Raw genomic sequence first — 21,734 nt, 5'->3', positions numbered from 1 at the left:
TTCCCTTTTCACTCCAATGGTAATTGAGTCTCCATATATTAAAAGAGGAACTCTATTTCTTAGCATTGGAGTTGCTCTTATGGTCTTCTTTTGAACATTTTTTTTTTAATTTTGACAGGATAAAAATTTAGTTATTGAATTATCTATCAAGAAGAAATTCAAGAGGTAATTTTATCTTATCTCTTTTCGACGCTTTTAGAAATAGAGCAACTTTTTACTTTTTAAATATCTATGACTTCTGAGATATAGGTAATATAGGAGATATTTTTATTTTGTCTCTTCATGAAAGAAAAATAGAAAAAAAGTAGAGAAGAAAAATTCACAGTCATATATCCTAATTTAGTTATTATATGTAATGTGACCTACATCCAGTATCTCCCACAATAGTGGTGAAATTTTCACTATCTTTTAAAGATTACAAACACCAATTTTTTTAAGATTCAACTCAATCCTATTTGGGATAAACCCAGCTTCAACACCTCCTTCTTTAGACCATTCTGAAACCTTCAATTGGTACCAGAGCTTGGTCTTAAGAGACCAAATTAAACTTCACAACTTGGAGAAAATATCTGAATGGCCAACGACATGGGTTCAAATATCGTGCCTTACACACCCACTAAAGGTCAATCCAACAATAAACCTCCCTTCTTTAATGGCAAGAACTACAACTACTGAAAGGAAAGGTTGAGAATTTTTGTCGAATCTGTTGACTACAATATCTGGAAGATTATTGTGAATGATCCACAAATTTCAACAAAAATAAGTGCAGTATCTCCTACAATAGTGGTGAAGTTTTCACTATCTTTTAAAGATTACAAACACCAATTTTTTTAGGATTCAACTCAATCCTATCTGGGATAAACCCAGCTTCAACACATCCTTCTTTAGACCATTCTAAAACCTTCAATTGGTACCAGAGCTTGGTCTTAAGAGACCAAATTAAACTTCACAACTTGGAGAAAATATCCGAATGGCCAACGACATGGGTTCAAATATCGTGCCTTACACACTCACTAAAGGTCAATCCAACAATAAACCTCTCTTCTTTAATGGCAAGAACTACAACTACTGGAAGGAAAGGTTGAGAATTTTTGTCCAATCTGTTGACTACAATATCTGAAAGATTATTGTGAATGGTCCACAAATTTCAACAAAAACAAGTGCAGAAAGAATAGTAACACCCAAAGAAGAAGTTAAATGGAACGATGAAGACAAGAAAAAGGTGAAACTAAATGCCAAAGCAATCAACATGATGCACTGCTCAATTAGTTTTGAGGAGTACCGAAAGGTATCAAGGTGCAAAATAACAAAAAAAAATTGGGATAAATTTCAAATAAATCAAAAGGGCATCGAACAAGTGAAGGAACAAGGATCAACATGCTAAGAAAAGAATATAAGATGCTACGAAGGAAGGAGAAACTATTGATAAAATGTGAGAGATTTTTGGTCATCATCAACAGCTTGGATACTATGGGAATGACTCACACCGAACAAGTGCTAGTGAGAAAAATATTGAGAAGCCTAACCAAAGAGTGAAAAATCAAAGTTACTATTATTTCTGAGAGTGGTAACCTAAAACAAATGTCCTATGATGAGTTGAGAGGAAAATGCTTTGCATATGAAACCACCCACCTAAATCGTGATGCTAAAGAGAAAGAAGTGAGCATACAGTTTGGATTCTCATAGCTTACAAGCTATCCTTTTTTTCTCCTTCAGAGTTTTACATTAAATTTTCTGTTTTTTAGTGTTCATCTTTCTTTATTTTTTTTTCAATAGAAAAAGACATTAAGTAAGGAATCAGTAAAAGCCATTGAGAGAAAAGGCAAAGAGAGTTATAAGAAAAAGTTAGAAAATTATATCAAAATTCTTTTGTAAGTTTTTTCATTTTGTACACATAATTCTGAGGAGATTTCCTTGCTAAGTTGGGTGAGCACTTAGTGGTTGCAAGTCTAGCGAGTGAACCTAGCCAAATCTAGTTTGGGTAGAAGCTTGTTTGTCTTAGATAGAATTGAGTTGAATCCTAGATAAATTGGTATTTGTAATCTTTATGAAAGATAGTGAAAATTCTCCCACTATTGTGGGAGAGACTGGACGTAGGTCACATTGCACATGATGATTGAATTATGATATATGGCTGTGTGAATAGGGATGGAAACGGGTCCCCACGGAAGGGGACATGCCCCTTACCCCCGCCCCTCACCTCCAGAAACCCTTCATGTCCATGTCCCGTCCCTGTGACGGGTAACGGAGACCCCGTACCTGCCGGATATTCGGATATCCGCAGATATCTACGGATTTGAAAGAAACAAATAAAAAAAAATTTTAAAAAAGAAAAAAATCCAGTAAACAACAACAGATTCACAATAAACTTAGTATTATAATCCAATATCTCAATTTCACATTAAGAATCAAATTCCTAATTTCAATTCCCTAGTAACAGAATCTAAATCTAACCTAAATTTATCAATAACAAACACAAACCCAAAACCTAATCCAGTTGCACATTAATAGAATCCAAACCCTAAACCTAAACCCAATTTCACAATAACAGAATTTAAATTCTAACTCCAATGTTCCAATTTCATAGCAATTTCATCAATTAAAAATTAAAGTATATATTAAAACTAATTTCATCAATTAACATAAACATCCAACTTATTACAAGGTGGCCGGCCACAGAGCACAGTCATTATTGTCTTCACTGAGCAGAGGTGACGTAGAATTTTAGTGGAAGAGACATCATCGACGTCGTGGAGCAGAGACATTGCTGGAGGAAGGTTGTCATCGACATCATAGATATGAGGCTTCGTCGTGAAGTGGAGGTGGTGGTGAAGCTAGAAGCAAGTAGCGAGCGAAGCAGTGAGAAGAAGAAAGTAAGCGGCGACAGTGACGGAGGAAGGTGAGGGACGATGACGTGAGGGACAGAGAGGGAGGACGCTGGCAACGCAGTGAGAAGGAAGAAGGAGGAAGTGACGAGGTGTTGGTGAGATTGAGTGAGAGAAAGGCTCGTGTAATAGAGAATGGAGTTCGTGAGAGTCTGAGAGAGAAGTGCAAAAATTGTGGTTTGGGAATAAGGTTTCAACAAATATATATATATATATATAAAATTGAGGTTATTTTTGTAATTTTATGATCACGAGTAATAAACGGATACCCACGAAATTGAGGTTATTTTTGTAATTTTATGATCACGAGTAATAAACGGATACCCACGAGATAGGAATTTCTGCTTCTGCCACCGCCTCGTTTATTACACGAGTACCCGTACCCACCTCTCAAGGATAAAAAATGCCCCCAAAACTGCTCCCCAACGGATGCCCGTCCCGCTGGAAAAAATTGTCATTCTTATGTAAATCTCTTTTCTCTACTCTTCTTCTGTTTTTCTTTCATGAAAAGACAATATAAAAATGTCTCCTACATTACCTTTATCTCAGAAGTCACAGCTTTTCAAAAAAATAAAAAGTTGTTCTATTTCTTAAAGCATCGTAAAAAGATAAAATAAAATTGTCTCTTGAGTTTCTACTTGACAGACACTTCAGCAACTAAGTTCTTCTTATAGTCAGAATTAAAAGAAGGCAAAAGGGTTCAAAAGGAGGCCATAAATGCACCCCCTTCTCTAGATCATTCTAAAATCTTCAACAACAACAACAGCAACAACAACAACAACAACAACAACAACAATAATAATAATAATAATAATAATAATAATAGTGTTAAATGCGATTTTGTCTCTATGATTTTGACCCCATACTGTTCCTGGTTCAGCATCACTTACAGCCACTGCAGCCACATCATCGGACAACTTCTTCTTTTTCTTTCTTTCTCTGTCTTCTTCGTTCTCTCATTTTGTTTTCTTTTGAATTTTCTAAGTATGTGTAATGTGTTTGCGATTAGATAAGAGTGGAAAGAGTGGCATTGTTGTTTGGTTGGTGTAGTGGGAGACTCTCTGGCTACTTCATTGATGATGATAGTGTCACTACCATTGCAACTGTCCATCATATGTTTGATTAAATAGGCGTGGGGAGAAGGTGAGAGAAGAAGATTATTTTTGTCCAAAAATTAAGAAAATAAGCATGATTTTAAACGTAAAAAAATTTAGGAATACTGAATAATATTTTATTCATGTGGTGTGAGACTGTCCGGCAACATCTAAATATGAGTATAGAACATTCTTATTAGTTAACTTATTTTTTTAGAGTTCCCTTTAATGCATGAATTCGATGAAATTTAACATCGGATTTTGGTCAATCCAATCGAATACTAAATAGATTTTTTATTTTCACCTTCCTATAAGAAACTAGCTGAATCGAATCTAGTCATCTTCTTTTATATTTGGTCATTTGAATTTTTTTTTTAAAAGTGTCAGATATTTAAATTTCAATCTATAAAAACAGAAATTTCCATAAATTGGCAAGCTCTCCAAAAAATTATATTAAGGTAAATTTGAATGGTACAACAGAGAAAAATCATGGTAAAATAAGCTACAAAGAGATCACATGAATTTATCTAGAGAGGTGGATATAGGATACAAGGTCAATTTAAAAGTGTGCACAACCTTTAGGGATGAGTTATAAAAATTTTACATGATTTTGAAGACTGTGGAACTTAAGACAAAAAATAGTGATAGTGGAATATGATTTTTAGAGCGTTTATTTTTTAACAATTTTAAATAAAGGAAAAATTTCACAACATCCTATCAATATTGCCAAGCACATTGCAACTTACATTGATAAGGAATAGGATCTAAAATTCTAGCACACATATAGAGGAGGAAATAGATATACAAAGTAACTTGCTAAGGAAAAAAATAACAGCAAATTTTGATTTTTATTTTGTTAATATGCTTCTTAGAAACTCAGAGTATTATTGATGATAATTGTAGAGAGATTTCCATTCCCGAAATGATTATAGCATAGTTTTCTCTTTTCTTAGAATTAGGTTCGATTTTAATTAAAAAAATCGTACTTAATAATAATAAGAAAGAGAATTGCATCAATTTAATACTTAAACTATGCACATGATATCAAATTAACACTGATATTTAAATATTTATTTTTTTTAACTATCTTTAGATATTAATGTATTTTATTTATGGATAAAATATATTTTTTATTCCTAAAATTTAACAAAAATTTAATAAAATACTCTTAAGTTTTATTTTGTTTCAATTTTTTTAAAAAGTTTTCGATTTGTATCAAATATATCTTCAGTGGCTAAATTTTCAAAAAATTTAAGACAAATGTATCAATAATGCATGAAAATTATACTTTATTTGCTTGTGTTGAGGGTTATTCTTATGAAATTGTTGTTGAATCTGTCTTAAATTTTTTGAAAAATTAGCCGTTTTTCTTGATTCTTGACCACAACTTTTTCTTTTGGTGCTTTGCACCTTTTGAGCCTAGCCGTGACTCTAAGCGTTTTGTTTTCAAGTATTACCACCTGATACATAAACGCCACAAGCACTTAACTGGGAGAACTCTTTGGATTCAAATTTTAGTTTTGCTTAAATTTTTAGACAATGGTGCTCAGAGTTCTTAGGTAATTGAGGTTTCTGTGGCGCTAAACTAGTTTTCTGAACTTTATCCTCTAATTCAAAAGATCTGACCTTATCTGTAGCGTTTTGAGTAAGATTTGGGGAGATTAATTCACTGAACAGACAGGTTTTAATCACTTAAAGTTTGTCATATAATGAATCATTCATTGTTAAAATAGTTAGTAAGAAATATTAATCCGGAAAGATGAGTATTTCTGAGACCTTAACTGTTTTCTCATTACTGTTTCTAGATCAACTTTTTATTGCTTTCTTTATTATTGTGCTTTTTGCAAATTCAACAAACAAAAAAAATAATTATCTTCCTTATCTTAAAAAAATAATTATCCTATCTTATCTTTATTTTGATTTCAAATTTTAAAGTTGGTGTTTCTTTCTATTTAGTTGTTTTCTTGAATTTTCGAATTCTATCTTGTTTATCTTTCTTGATCTTAATTATATTCTCTTTGATTTTTGAAATTTTGTGTTAGTTATTTTATTTAAATTCAAATTTTAAGTTTGTTGTTTCTTTAGTCTTTAATTCTTTCTTTTTTTCGAATTTCAAAAATTTTTACAACCTTTTCGTTTTAATTATCGAAAATTTTTGGTTAATTCTTGCATTCTTGTTTTAAATTTCTATCTTGTTTATCTTTCTTGATTTTCAATCTTTATCTTATTTATCTTTTCCTTGATTTTCAAATTTTATTTGTTATTTTATTTTGCATTTAATTTCAAACTTTAAGTTTGGTGTTCTTTTAATGTTTTTTCTTTCTTTTTGAATTTCAAAAAATTTTAAACTCCTTTCTTTCTATTTTTTTAAATTTTTCAAAATTTCTAGCTATTTTTCTTATTTCAAATTAGTATTCTACTTTTTTATTTATTTTCGAAATTTAAAAAATATATATTTTTGTTCTTCCTTGCTTTTCTATTTATCACCTGATGCATTTAATTTTGTTTGGTGTTTTATGCTGAGGAACAATTATGGAGAAGGATCGCATGGGCTACTACTCACACCTAAGGAGTAATTCAAATCGCTATGGATGGAGGAATTATCCAGACTTTAGTTGGAAAAACCAAGACCAAGAAAACTTCAGTGCTCCATATTGCTTATATCAAAAACCATCATCTTTTGATCTTGCCTACCAAGAACTGGAGTAAATAACAGATGAAATTTTGCAAAAATTTTCATCCTCATTCCCTGCTTACTCATACTAAGAACCACCACATCTCTATCTATACCAAGAACCATGCTCCTTTTACTCATATCAAGAGCCACCATCTCATTACTTATATCAAGAATCATCATCTCCTTATTAAGAACTATTAGCTTTAGAGCTTACAATAAAAAAATTACGGAAGGTCGCTCAAAGTTGCATACATGATATGAGAATGAGTGTCAAGAATGTAGAGGGGCATGTGGAGGTGATTACCAAGCGATGGGCAGAGGAACAAGCAAACCTCCTCACAAGGGAAGCAATGCAAATTAATACAAAAGAATGTGAGAAAATCATTCAAAGAAGTCCATACTCCCAATGAAGTATAGAACTCTCCATCCTCACACATGGAAGAAGAAGAAGATGCACAAAAAAAAGAGGTTGTAGGAGAGGAAAACATTTATAGGAATTTACACTCCAATGAAGCAGAGAGCTACATAGAGGGTGAGTTCATTGAACCACCAATTCAAGAGGTTCTTGATGCAGGATACACTCCACCCATCACACAACACCCAAATCCTGAATCTAGAGTGGTGGAGATCGATAATTAAGGAATATACTGAAAAGGAGATTGTGACCAAGGAACAAAAGAGGATATCCATGAAAAGGAAAGGGTTAGCAAGAAGGAATCCAACCCCTACCCTAACAAGCAAGGAGAACAAGCTGAAAATAAAAAAAGAAAACTTGTTAGGAGAAATTCAAATCTGAGGGCACTAATCTCCTCATCTTTCCCCTTGGAGTCGTTTCTTTTAACCAACTGAAAGAAGAGAAAGAAAATTCAGCAATCAAGTGTCAAGTTAATGACATTAAAGATGCACTTGTTAGGAGACAACCCAACTATGAGTATCATATAGTATTTTCTTCTTTTCTATTTTCTTTTTGTTACTTTAGTTTGGTTTTATATTATTTTATTTTCTATTGATTTTCATAGTTTTCTTTTTTTTCTAACGTTTGTGATCATGTGTAGCACTTAGAGCAGAAATAGGAACACGTAGGAGAGAAACAAAACACTCTGGAGGGTGCTCCTTACTGGCGTTCAACGCCAGAAGGGGGAAGAGAGCTTGGGCATTCAACGCCCATAAGGGAACAGAAATGACCAAGTTTTCTTTGCTTGGGACAAGCGAACTTTTTAAGTTTGGTGTTGCAGAACGAGCTCTAGGTGTATATTATCTTCAATGGTACCAAAGGGAGGTGAATCATCTTCACAGAAGAGCACAGTCTGAGTAACCATCAGCACTAAGATGGTTGAGTTTCATCCCCCCTTTCTTTCTGTTTTTCAGTATTTCATTCTATTTTCTGTTTTCTATTTTAACTTTTGCATGATCACTCTTAGGATTTTGCTTTAATAGTTTATTTTCAAAATTTTTATGGTTAAATATGTCTCATAAATTGTCCACTAAGGTTAAAAAGAAAATTTTTGAAAAAGAAGTAGCAAAATGCATGATATTTTAAGTTATATATTATGAGTTATTCTTATTACTTTGATGTGGTGCCCTGATCTCTATTTTTTGAATATATGAATTAACTGTGCATAATTGATATTGAAGTTAAGCATATTGGATCTTGAAGAACAGTAAATTTAAAGAAGTATTATTGATTCTCTGAAATATCAAAAAGATTGATTCTCTGAAATATCAAAAGACTGATTCTTGAAGCAAAAGAAATAGCAAAAAAAAGAAAAAGAAAAATCAAAAGAAAAAGAATCCAAGGCTTTGAGTATCAATGGTTAGGAGAGTCAAAATTGGCCTAAAAAGCTCAAATGAGTTGCTATCCCTAACTATATGCTTGTGGTGTGAAGGTGTCAAGAAAATCTTGAGACTAAGCATTTAAAGTTGTGATCTAATGCAATAAAGAGTACGCTTAAGAACTCTGAGCACCACTGTCTAGGAATTTAAGCAAAGCTAAATTCGAATCCAAAGGGTTCCCCCAGTTAAGTGCTTGTGGCGTTTATGCATTCGGTGGTAATACTTGAAAACAAAATGCTTAGAGTCACGACTAGGCTCAAACGTGCAAAGCACCAAAAAGAAGCTTTATTCAAGAATCAAGAAAAACTAAAAGAGGAGAATCAATAATACCATCCGCATTCTAATTCCAAAGGATATCAATGTTTCTGAGCTTCAAAAGAAAGTGAGATGCCAAGGCTGTTTAGAAATAAAGAGCTAATAGCCCCATTCAATAATTGGAACTGAGCTTCATTGACAACTCTAAAACCTGATGTATTTTTCTCTTCTAATTAGTCTTATCTTATTTTTGGTTACTTGAGGACAAGCAACAGTTTAAGTTTGGTGTTGTGATAAGTGAATATCTTATACCCTTTTTCATAGCATTTTTTTGTTATTTTTAGTTATATTTTATCATGTTTTAGTATGTTATAGTGCAAAATTCATCTTTTGGATGCTACTTTGAGTTTTTTGTTTTTCCTGTGATTTTAGGTGAATTTCAGGCGAATTTGCCAGAATCTTGTTTAGAGATGAAGAAATGATAGCAGATGTTGTCAATCTTGACTTCTGTGCATTCCAAAGAGCATATCTCGAGTTATAGAGGTCCAATTGATGCGATCTCAATATCGTTAGAAAACTAACTTCTAGAGCTATCCAGCAATATATAATAGTCTATATTTCTCTTCCAGAATCACTATCCAAAACTGACGTTGAATATCCACATCTGGAGTTCAATGCCCAAAGAGGAGCAAGCCCAGCATTGAACACCCAAAACTGGCGTTCAACGCCAGCCAGGGAGCAGGGACCAACGTTGAACGCCCAAAATCCAAGTTGAATGCCAGGCATCAGCCCAAACACTCACCAAGTGGTCCCCCAAAGTGGATTTTAGCACTCCTTAGCTTATTTTATCTTATCCTTGTAACTTTTAAATTTAAATTATCTTTTAGGTCTAGTATTTTTACTATAAATAAGGGACTCCCTTCCTTCTGAGACCCATGCCTCCCGGGAGGGGAGAGACACATTAGTTTAGATCTTCTTTACTTTTATTTCGTTTTCTCTGTAAAGTTATGCGCAACTAAACCTCCTAAGCTAAGGTTAGGAGCTCTGCTTATTCCCATAGATTAATATTATTACTTTCTCTATTTTAATATATTTTTTATTCCATTCTATGATGTATTATTTTTCTTAATCTAAATGAATCTGGGGTGGAATGGAAGTATGATCCCTTATTCTACATGAGTTATTGCGAGTTCTTGACCGGATAGTATTGAGCTACAGTTTGAGAATACATCACCTAAACTGCAAATTGCTTGGGCTAATTAGATATGTGACATAAAATCTGGTTAGCTTTGGGTGATTGAGGTTTCTATGGCGCTAAAGCTAGAATACTGAGCTTCATTCTCCGATCCAAAAGATCTGACATTGTCTGTGGCACTTTAAGTAGGACCAAGAGAGATTGAATTGCGTGAGTTTTATCCTTGTTCAGATTAAATGACCACTAACCCTATTTGATATGAATTAAAGGAGATTAATTGACCACTGACCCTCGTGTTAATCACTTACATCTTTACCATAGAATGAATCATTCGGTTTTAATATAGTCAATAAGAAGTACTAATCCGGAAAGATAAGCATCTCCAAAGTCTTAACTGATTTCTCATTATTGTTTCTACACCAATTTCGTATTGCTCTCTTTATTATTTTGTTTATGCGCCTACAACAACAACTCTCTTTTTTATTTGTCTGACTAAGTCCAGCAAGATAACTATTACTTGCTCAATCCAACAATTCTCGTGGAATTGACCCTTACTCACCTGAGGTATTATTTGAACCACTCGGTGCACTTGCATTTGATGCAAATAAAAAACTTTTGGGACAGAAATAAAATAAAATTTAGGGGTATTTTTAAAAATTTTATCAAGAGACAAAAAATATACTTGACTCTTTATTTATTTATTGGATTTAGATCTTCTAAATTTTGAATTTTACTTTAGAGAATAAAGTGTGATCTCTTACTATTTATTTCATAGGTAAAACCAAGAGAAAATATGAGAGAAAAATCATTCAAGGGTGAGAAATCACACTTTACCCTCTAAAATGAAAATTCAAAATTTAGACGATCCAAATTCTTATTTATTGCTATAAAAAAATTGATAATAAAAATTATCAACTAAAATTAACCAAAACAAATATATAGATTCAAATAATATCTTTGCACATAATAATCATGAATGGGAACTGAGCAACCCCATGCTTCCTTCCAAGTGAGATTATTGGCATTGGTGCTTGTGCCTTGTAACTTTCAAGCTTCTTATGTTCTTAGCCACACCTTCAATCAATAATACCCTTAGGTTCTTTGCCACCACTTGAGCATGACCTTGTGCATGAGCCCCTTGTTTCATCTTCTGCATAATCATTGTTATTATACCATATATTTTAGCACAAATATTTGAATCATTAGTTGGTTTCAATTTGCTTAGAGTAGATCAGCACAAACCAGCACAAAAATGTTGGTGTCATCCTTCCACTTCCATCCAAGTTATTCTTCAAGAAGGTATCTGATCTCTTTTTTTTTTTTTTTTTTTGGGTCAGGAGAAGGTATATGTTCTCTAAAGAGAGTGGTTCTCCCCATAAGGCTTTTTTTTGGGGGGCCAACTGTCAGGCTTCCGGTACTTGAATTCTTTTCAGTCAAATAGAGCTCTTTTCTTAATGGGCTTCAGTTACGTTATGGTCCAATAAAAAAGGCTTTATGGTGCCTTTTGCCATACCTGAAAGCCCAATTTGCATTCCCAAAAAAGATAAAACCCAATTTGATATCTATAAATTTCTTGACAATATTAAAAAAAAAACTACACAAATTCACACATTACACACTCAAAAAGATCCGACAGTTTGGCAGCGTATGTTTTCCATAATTGTCAGAAGAATATCGAATATCCATTAAAAAAAAAAGAATGTAATTTTTCTTTTCTGATTGTCATTATTAAAAGTGACCCCCTCTCGTATATACATTGCTGGTCCATGAATAACTTTACTTTTTGGGTGAGATCATGTAATTGTTATGAACTTAATTTATTGGAGTTTAGTTAGTTAGTTGACCTAAAACAAACCGCACACAGCTTCCAAATGCAGCTTTCCATATCTTTGATTAATCCCTTTGTTTTTGTATGAAATTATGGATCATAGGAGTTCACCTGCTTTGCAAGCAAGCAGACATACACCTCTACAAATTTATATCATTAATTGCATATTATGGTGGAGTTCATGTTTTCAGGGTTGGTAGTTCATAGGTAAAACCTCAATTGATGTTAAGATTTATTAGTTCCTGAATACAAGGGTAGATACACATGACAACCCTAATTAAAAATAATATAAAATTCTAACTAAACTAAACATGGAGAGACAAATTTCACTTTTATTTTTAAATTATTATTTTATAAAATCTAAAATAAAATTAAAATAAAATGTAGTATTGGATATGCTATTAGGTTTGGCTTGCACCGTTGGGACTTGTCCCAGACCCAAAAATCAGAGTATGGTACTTAATTATTTCATGGATGACAAGGTTCATAGGCTTCAGCAATAAGACCCAACTAACTACTAAAATGAAAATGAAAAATGAAAGTAGTATAGGGCACGTGTTAATAGTTAATACAAGCAGTAACAAGAAGGGTTCATAGGACCACCACGTATTATGTCATATCATATCATAGTCATATATCCCACCAGATCTGGCCATAACAAGAGGGACAAATCTGGAGAGACAATGAGCAGCTTTGTCTTAATTAGCTGTATTTGATGAAAATTTACACTAATCAAATTAATTCTCAATATATATACATATTTCTTTTACAAAATGCAACAAAAAGTGATACTCCAAAACATTAATGTATGACATAAAAGTAAAAGTAGTAGCAATGAGATATTTTACCTCAACAGAAACAGAAGAAGATTCAGATCTGATGAGTTATGTGAAGCACATGATGACAGTGAGAGTGAGTGAGATTCACAGACAGTGCAATACAATAAACAACTTTTATTAAAAACGTTTTGTGGTGTATATTCCAAACATCATATTTTAACAATTTCAGCTTTTTCTTTTTTTCTCTAAAAGGTTTTTAATTTCCTTACACTACATGCATGCAAGACTATTTCAATTCAACAATAAAACGTTTTCTTTTCATTGACAACAAAGGAATTCCCCAAATTATCGCCATTAAGTCATTAATTAACGTTGAACTTTAAAGTTAGTTAACAAAATACAAAATCAGAAAAAATAATAAAAAGGAATTATAACATTATTATAATATACCAAAAATTCAACGCTGGCAAGGCAAGGAAGCTAGCTGGTACTGTCGGCATGAAACTCCATCTCATATCATACCAAAATCTCTCTCTCTCTCTCTCTCACCAATTGACCTCCACTCTCAAAGAAAGAACAGAACAGAACAGAACAGTGTGTTTCTTTCGTCCGTTGTTTTATGTGGGTGTGTGTGTTACAAATTGTTAGTTATATAGTTACTACATTATGGTCCAAACTTTAATTCCCATGTGTTTGGTTTTTGTTACCTAGCTTCTGGAACATGTATATGTATCTAAGACAAGTCAAAAACAGAAGCTCTTACATTGCAGTTCCTGCGCTAAATTATTACCTTTCCTTAAGCTACATCACTGTTGCCAATTGCCATTATTATTATTAGATCCTCCTATTATTGCTAGCGTGACAGTGACACATACACCCGCAGAGAGATTGAGAGAAGGAGAGAGAAGAGTGCGTTTCTTGAGTGTAGCCAAAGCACCGCCATTGCAGGAAACCACACTTCCACGTGATTCCAATGTTTCTCAGCAATGTACAACTACCGAATTACCATCATGGGTGCCTGACTTAGATATAAAAAGCTCATCTTTTTTTTTTCTTTTTGTTTATCAGAATTTTTGTAGCTGGAGAGAGGTACCAATGGGGTCTCGCATGGATCAGTACGAGATCATGGAGCAGATCGGCAGAGGAGCATTTGGAGCTGCAATTCTCGTTCATCACAAGACAGAGAAGAAAAAGTATTGATTCCTTCCCCCTTTTTATTTTTTCTCTCTTTTTTTTGTATGTCTCTTGCTTATGTCTATTCAATTTAGCTGATACTGCAATGGGGTGGGTTCAAAATTTCAAATTTTAGTAGCTGGATTTTCGTTTCGTTTTTGCAGATATGTGTTGAAGAAAATAAGGCTTGCGAGGCAGACTGAAAGGTGCAGAAGAGCTGCACATCAAGAGGTACATTTTTTTGGCGGTTTTTTTTGTTTTCCCTTAGAACTTGCTTGTTGTTGATTTGCCTCATGCCTGGAGGATTTGACCATTGTAGCCTGTATTGGGAATTCTAGATGGTTCTTATTGCTCGAATTCGGCACCCGTACATTGTGGAATTCAAAGAGGCTTGGGTTGAGAAGGTGAATTTTCTTGACCCTTATTGAGTTTCTCTATGTCATGATCATACATACAAACACTTAATTTCTCTTAACAACTTTGTTAATAATTGCAATGTGTTGTAAACAATAAATAGTTCTATTCTGCTAAGCTCATTTTACTTGTATTGTAGGGTTGCTTTGTCTGCATTGTTACTGGATACTGTGAAGGTGGAGACATGTGAGTCAATTATCATACCTATGAACTTGCTGGTCAATAAGTTAAGAAATTGTGCATGACCAATAACTTGTAAGTTTTTTGTATCTTGTCTTCTCTTCAAATCTTTAACAGGGCTGCATTGATGAAAAAATCAAACGGGGTATACTTTCCGGAGGAGGTATTCTTGTCTCATGAATGCAGATATATTTGAATGTTCTACATCTTGGATTTTTATTTTCCCTTAAGTTATTTTGGTTGCTCACACTGAAAGTGTTTGACATTTCTCAGAAACTCTGCAAGTGGTTTGCACAATTACTCTTAGCGGTGGAATATCTGCATTCCAATTATGTATTACATCGTGACTTAAAGGTAAAATACTTGTTGGCAACAAACAGTGCAGCCTTCAATGTTTTGATCTTTCAATTTGAAAATATAGTAAGTTGAGTTTGTTGACTCTGATGACAGTGTTCAAACATTTTTCTTACCAAGGATCAGGATGTTCGCCTAGGTGAGTTCTTCTATCTATATTTGATTATACTGGACTTGGATTACTACGATTTCATTCTGATTTTGTTTATAATTTTCTGAAACTTAACAGGGGATTTTGGGCTTGCCAAGACACTAAAAGCAGATGATTTGGCATCTTCGGTATGTTTGAAATTGAGAGCTTGTTTTCTTCTGTCTCATTTAAATCCTAGCTTTTGTTTAGCGGATGTAAGTATTCTAGTTAGCCTTGTTCTGTCAAGTTTCCACTGCATTGATAAATCCAACAAGCTAATATATTTATGTAAGGATGGAATCCATGTTTTAATGGTCTCCAACCACTAGAGGTTATGATATGACATTTGCCCATGTTTTTAATTAGTATGTGATCAGTATTGCATTTATTTATTGACTGCTTAATAATAATCAAATGAAGAATTAATTCATTGCTGCAAATATTTGTATGCAGGTGGTAGGAACTCCCAACTACATGTGTCCTGAACTGCTTGCAGATATTCCTTACGGATTCAAATCTGATATTTGGTCATTAGGTATATGCTTGATGAATGTTGTTGCTTGTATAGTGGATTTTGCTGCAGCTAAAGTGTCCTTTATTTCCCGGTTCAGGGTGTTGTATATATGAAATGGCTGCTCATCGCCCTGCATTTAAAGCTTTTGTAAGATCTTCTCTGATTCTTGAATTTAGAATAATATATACGTATACTCATATTTGAATTCATTTAATGCATTATCCTCAAGTTAGGTATGAACAAAATATCTCATTTCTGCACCAAAAGTTAGCAAATTTTCTTTCAGTTAAGTGCAGTAAGAAAAATCAGTTATCGGTTTGCATTAATGATCTAGAAGGAAAAAAGCTGTGAAAATTAGTAGTAGTTGAGCAAGTGGACTGCATTGCTTCCAGATTTTGCAGGAACCATATTTATGACCAATATTTTTGGTTGTTATCAATATTCTGATATCTGTGGTGGATTTTTACGGTTACTCTTGTTTGCAACCAGCCTTTCCCAGTGTTTGTTAATAGTCCTTTGGAACTTCATGAACATGACATCTAGTTATTGCAATTTCTAGACTTTTTCTTTGAGGGGGAAAAAAACAAGTTCAGTGATGCTGGAATTTCTGTTGGTTATGCTTCACATTGTTCTCTACTCACTCATATGGACATTTATGTATGTTGAGGTATCTTATCATGGCTTTTTTACTCCCTTTTGATAAACATGGTAAATCTTGTTTCAGGATATGGCAGGATTGATAAGTAAGGTGAACCGTACCGCAATCGGCCCATTGCCTTCCTGTTATTCCCCATCTTTGTATGTTTCTATTCCCATTTGTTATGCTTAATATCCCTTCAAATTAGTTAACAGAAAGTTAGTGATTGCATGGTACACTTGTGTAGAAGCATTTTTATACACTATACACTTCATCTGTTTCATCCTCAATCTTTTTGGTTGTCAAGAATTCCCATGTATTTTGAATAGATAGATTTCTTCTGTAAATATGAATTTGATGTCTCTGAATGATAAAAATACACGTAGAATCATTTATCTTGTGCTTTGTCCTGCTATCCATTTTTGAGAACCAGAAGATAATTTCTTATAAGACAGAAGGCTTGAAAAGAAAGCTTGCTTTTCAATTTAGCTTATATGCCCCATTTTCAGTCTCAATTCTTTCTATACCCTCTGCATCTGTATGTTAGCTCGAAAATATTAAATTTTACTCATATATGCAGGAAAATGCTAATAAAGTGCATGCTGCGAAAAAATCCCGAGCATCGTTTATCAGTAAGCCTCTACCGAGACTAACTTTATTTCCAACACTAATGAGATTCATTATTGTTGTTAACTCAAAGTAAATTCATTTTATATGTACCACAGGCATCTGAGATCTTAAAACACCCCTATCTGCAACCTTATGTTGATCAATATCGTCCGTCTTTTTGTCCGCCTACAACCTGTTCTCCTCAAAAGTCTATTGGAGTTTTCCATGATCCTCGAAGAAATAGGCCTGAAAGCCAAAACAATAATAGCTCAAGCAGTGACAAAGATTGTTTGATATCAAATGAGAGAAACATGGAAATGGCAGAGCCAAATTTTGGTAGAGAAACCACAATTCAGGCATTAGTTGTTGATGATGGCTCTGAGTATCCCCTGCCCAGTGAAGAAGGAAATGGTTCCAGCAATGCTAAAACAGTAAAGGTGGTGAAGCCATCTCATAATGAAAACCATCCAAATATTGCATCTAAGGAACAAAACCTTTTCAAGAATACAATGATTGCTTTAAAAGACAGAAGAGTTAGAGAATCAAGTTCTCCAATGAGAGGCAATCACATAAAGGCTGGCAATGTATCCATCCAAAAAATAAATACAGAGATACCTTCCAAATTGCCCAAACCTAGTTTTGGTTTGAGGCCTAATTTAGAGGCACCAACTATTGCACCTGCAAAAGCAACCTTTGATTCTGCAAAGGGATCACATAGTTTAAAGTATCAGGTACATAACATTAGGAACTTTCCAACTCTACAATTATGAGCTTTTTATGGATTTCCTCATAACATTTACATTTACTTCTGGTACATTAAAATATGCTTGCAGTTACCGATGACAGAATCATTGCCGAAAACCAGACCTCGAGATATTGTGACTCTGCCATCCGGCCGAACCAAACAAATCGTTGGAAATGGAGTTCCTGCCAAGCCAAGGCAAATGACTCCTCCAAGATTACTCAGACCACCTTCATCTCCAGTTCGTATGAGGCAGGCCAGGCTTGATTTTCCAAACATAGTGAATGATATAAGAAACTCGAATCCAGTGGTTCATGAGCCTAAGATAAGCCATCATAGGTTGACTAACAGTCATATACCACGTGTTTCGAGAGATATTAGGAAAGAGCCTCGGAAGTATTCTGAACATTGCTCAAAAGGAATGCAAACAGACAGCAGCAATTCAGTCTCATCTTCAGTGTCTATTCAAGGATTTGAACTTTGTGATGATGCAACTACTTTTATGGACTTGAGTGAACTCACACTTGCTGATCATGAGAGTATAAACCACATTGAGAATGTGGAATCACATCTAAATAGCAACTTGCCTCTTACGCATTCCGAGACATCTGAAGATGTGTCTTGGGAATCTGCAAGGCTTCCACGGAGCTTCCATAATAGCAATACAAGCAATGAGAATCTAAGTTCCACTTTATCTCGGGATCACTCAGTTCAAGATCATAAGGGAATTTTCGCTTCTGATGATGGTTGTCCCATAAATCGGACAACCATATCTGCTGCCTCAGGTTGTGGTAGAAAATCTCTACAGCCCTTTGCTTCAGCTGCAAAAGAATCCAAAGAGCTTCAAGACATTTCTATGGAAACTACTTCAGCTAAGTCTCTGAAGCATCCAATTCCCATTTCCGAAGAGAAGTCTTCTTGTGAAGAAAGCACACCGGATAATAGGCCTGATAAAGATAGCCAACCAAAACTTATGATCACCCCAAGTGGTGATGAAGAATCCAAGGTAACCAAAAGATTGTCATCAGTGGCTGAAACGGATCCTCTGATTGTATCCACTAAAATTCCAAGCCAGAACATTTTGCAAGAAGAGAAAGGAGCAGTTTTACAGAACACATCAGCTGAAATTTCATCTGCTGATCAACTTCCTCCAGCTTATGGTGATGTCATCCATGTTATACGGCATAGTAGTTATCGTGTCGGGAGTGAGCAGCCGGTGAAGGAATCTGTAGAAGTAGGAGTTCAAAATGTTGATGTTGGCAAGTTCATCAGCATTGTAAAGGATGATGCAGAAATGAGAAATGTAAGCACTCCTTTGGCCCTTAATTCTTCAGATTCTTCTGATCATTTAGAATCTCCAAGTTGCCCTGGCACGTTGAGTTTGGAATCATGTACTCTTGACCAACCTACCATTAAGGATCAAGATTTGAAAAGCCCTGATTCTACAGTATCAAAATCTGATTCCACTAAATATGAGACTAGTACAGTCAAAGAGGAAACACAGGCAAAGGAAATTTTGGATGTGAAATCTTCAAGACAGAGAGCTGAGGCACTTGAAGGGCTCTTAGAACTTTCTGCAGACTTGCTGGAGCAGAACAAATTAGAGGAACTTTCAGTTGTTTTGAAGCCATTTGGAAAAGATAAGGTATCCCCAAGGGAGACAGCCATTTGGTTAGCCAAGAGTCTAAAAGGATTAATGATTGAGGATAGTGTGGGAAGAGATTCATGATCTTTCTTTTCTTATCCTTGCTGAGTTTTCTTGTGTTTGATATTTGAAGTTGTTTTTTGCCTGTTGATGTTTTTGGAGTGCACATTAAATGCGTTTCAAAAGCATTAACGAATTTCCCCTTTTCAAGTGTTACTATGATGTTGTAAATATTGTGACCATACAAATCAATAACACAAAAATGCAGTGAATTGTATGGAATATGATGCGGCCAGTCAAATTAAAGCTGCTAATAATAAATGTTCACCTACATTTTATTCCTTGTCCATCAACTATAGTAATAGTATGATTATATAGCAAAACAAATAAATCAATAAATAGAGTTGCACATGGCAATGAGACAATGGCACAAAAGCCATAATGTCAAAGCAACTAGAAATCAATGCTTTTTGATCAAACACATAACGCCATAGAACATCTAGAAAGATGACAAATAAAAAGACAAAAAAAGATCATAGATGTGGTTCTCTTTTGTCCTTCAATAGATCTATGCCTACATTGGTAATTATAACATACCCCTTTTAACGTAAGACATTTGAAAATGTTGGAACTTGGTAGGCCCTCTCCTCCCTTTGTCAACATTGAGTTGCCTTGATCATTTCTTTCTAAGAAGCTTCATGGAACCTTCCTAGGTAACCATACACCAACTTCTACACATACATAACTATAAATAAAGCATGTAGCTAGAAGCATTTAGCATGTTACTACAGACTACTCCTTATTCTTTGTTTCCCCATATACCTTTCTCTTAACAAAGCATCACCACCTTCCACCTTCCCCTTCCCTTTTGGCTACTAGTAGATGGAGGCAGGGACTACTCTTCATATCAGCATGACTGCAGCACCACCAAGATCCTCAGCATCATGGTTCCTCTGTGTTCGAAAGGCGATGTGGTTAGCCCTTGTGCTCTTACTTATCATAATACTAGTCATGGCCATTGCCTGGTCTGTCTTGAAACCACAGCCACCCCGTTTTCGAGTTAGCTCAGTTTCTGTGTCCAACTTCAGTGTCACTGATTCACAGCTCAAAGGGAAGTATGAGATTGATCTAAACATCACAAACCCAAACAAGAGGGTTGATGTGAATGTTGACCACTTCATATTCTTCGTGTGCTATGACTCCATGGTGGTTTCGGCTCCAGAACCGGTGCTTCAGCAGACACTACTAATCTATGTAGAGAAGATGAGGGAGAAGGACATGAAGGTTGAGTTGAGGTTGAAGGACACACCTCCAGCTCCAAGTCGAAGAAGCAACAAGAACATGGTTAAGGATTGGAAGAAAAGGGTGGTGAACTTCAATGTGAAAATGAAGGGTAGAGTTAGATACGAGCATGTGATATGGGGAACAGAGGAGAAGTTTTTGGATATTTATTGTGGAGACCTTGATGTTGAGTTTTTTACCATGAAGGACACAGGGAAGCTCCTAGGTGTTGGGAAGGATTGTAATGTTACTACGTTAGAACAAGACTAACAAGATTATGAATACAAGACAAATGCAAGAGAAAAATATTAGTCACTTAACACTTCGAATGATTAAATATGTGAAGTGTATGTTGTATAATTATGATGCCATCATGATAACCTTATCATTAGTTGGGAACTTACACATAGATTTATTTGTCTCTTTATTCCTTTGGGAAAGTAGAATTATAAGTATAAGTAGTGTAAGCTTATACAATTATACATAAATTTATAAGGATAATTGGGAATTATACATAGATTTTACCTTGTTCTACTTCTTTTTCTTCTTTACAATTTAATGAAGCTTTTAGCTTTATGGATATGACATTATTTTTAGGTAGAGATTCAGATACAGTTAATTTTATATGAAGTTAATAGTTGAAAATTATTAAATAATTTGATAAGTTTGACTAAATTATCATCTAAGAGCTCTCATCTATTAACTTCACATAAAATTCACTGCACTTTGAGTTCCATCTTATTTTTAACTAAATTTATAACATTCTAATGTGGCAACCTTTTTTAGCCCCGAGTGCCGTGCATACCCAAATTACTTGCCTATTGTTTTTAAGGATATAAGACTAAATTTATTGTAAAAATTTATAATTTGGCATACCTTTTTTGTTTCAATGACATGGGAAAGTTGCCAAGTAACTAAAATCCGATAGTTTTTTCGTTTTCGGAGAATCTTAAACTATAGGTTGTTGCTTGAAGCCAATATTTAATTTCTTTATTTATTTATTACATATGCCTCCACCTAGTATGATTGGTAACCACTCCTGTTTAATATAAATATTATAACTTATAAAAGAAAAAAAAAGTTATATGTATTTTTTTATATTTTTTATTTTTAATATTAAAAATAATTGATAAAAAATAAGAGATAAAAGAAAAAAATTTTTGTCTTTTATAAAAAAATACAAAAAAGATGTATACAAAAAGCGATAATTTTATTTATATACGTACGAATACGATGTTGTACGCCGGTTTCGATTATGTTAATCAACTATCACCTATAACATACTGTATTAAATAGCGATAATAATTAATAATACATGGATGAAAGTATGAAACTATAAACGTTTACGTAACAAATACGCGTTAATCAGCTAATGAAACCAAAGTCACAATTTTTCTTGCTATACAAAATAATTCTTACTAGATTTTGACACGCGCGATGTATGAAGAATCTGTATTATGATTTTTACATAACGTTTTTTAATTAGATTTTATTAAATAAAATAGTATT

The 21,734-nt window shown here is 34.0% G+C and overlaps 2 protein-coding genes across 2 annotated transcripts; both read left to right on the top strand.

Annotated features, from left to right (window-relative positions):
• Positions 1–13,056: 13,056 nt before the first annotated feature.
• LOC130946922 (serine/threonine-protein kinase Nek5-like) lies at positions 13,057–19,283 on the top strand. Its single transcript, XM_057875819.1, has 15 exons — positions 13,057–13,534; positions 13,615–13,739; positions 13,884–13,950; positions 14,058–14,123; positions 14,273–14,319; positions 14,431–14,476; positions 14,587–14,667; positions 14,764–14,806; positions 14,897–14,946; positions 15,251–15,332; positions 15,409–15,458; positions 16,036–16,109; positions 16,529–16,580; positions 16,674–17,288; positions 17,391–19,283. The coding sequence occupies exons 1-15, from the start codon at positions 13,520–13,522 to the stop codon at positions 19,026–19,028; spliced, it is 3,051 nt and encodes a 1,016-aa protein (XP_057731802.1). The 5' UTR covers positions 13,057–13,519; the 3' UTR covers positions 19,029–19,283.
• A 543-nt stretch (positions 19,284–19,826) lies between these two features.
• On the top strand, positions 19,827–20,495 carry LOC130945788 (uncharacterized). The gene has a single exon (XM_057874488.1). The coding sequence runs from the start codon at positions 19,827–19,829 to the stop codon at positions 20,493–20,495; it is 669 nt and encodes a 222-aa protein (XP_057730471.1).
• Positions 20,496–21,734: the final 1,239 nt, after the last annotated feature.

The sequence above is a fragment of the Arachis stenosperma genome, chromosome 8 (genome assembly GCF_014773155.1).
Source record: "Arachis stenosperma cultivar V10309 chromosome 8, arast.V10309.gnm1.PFL2, whole genome shotgun sequence".
In the NCBI taxonomy this organism is placed as follows: domain Eukaryota; kingdom Viridiplantae; phylum Streptophyta; class Magnoliopsida; order Fabales; family Fabaceae; genus Arachis; species Arachis stenosperma.
Note: the sequence above shows the minus strand (reverse complement) of the source record. Positions and strands in the feature narration are given on the sequence as shown.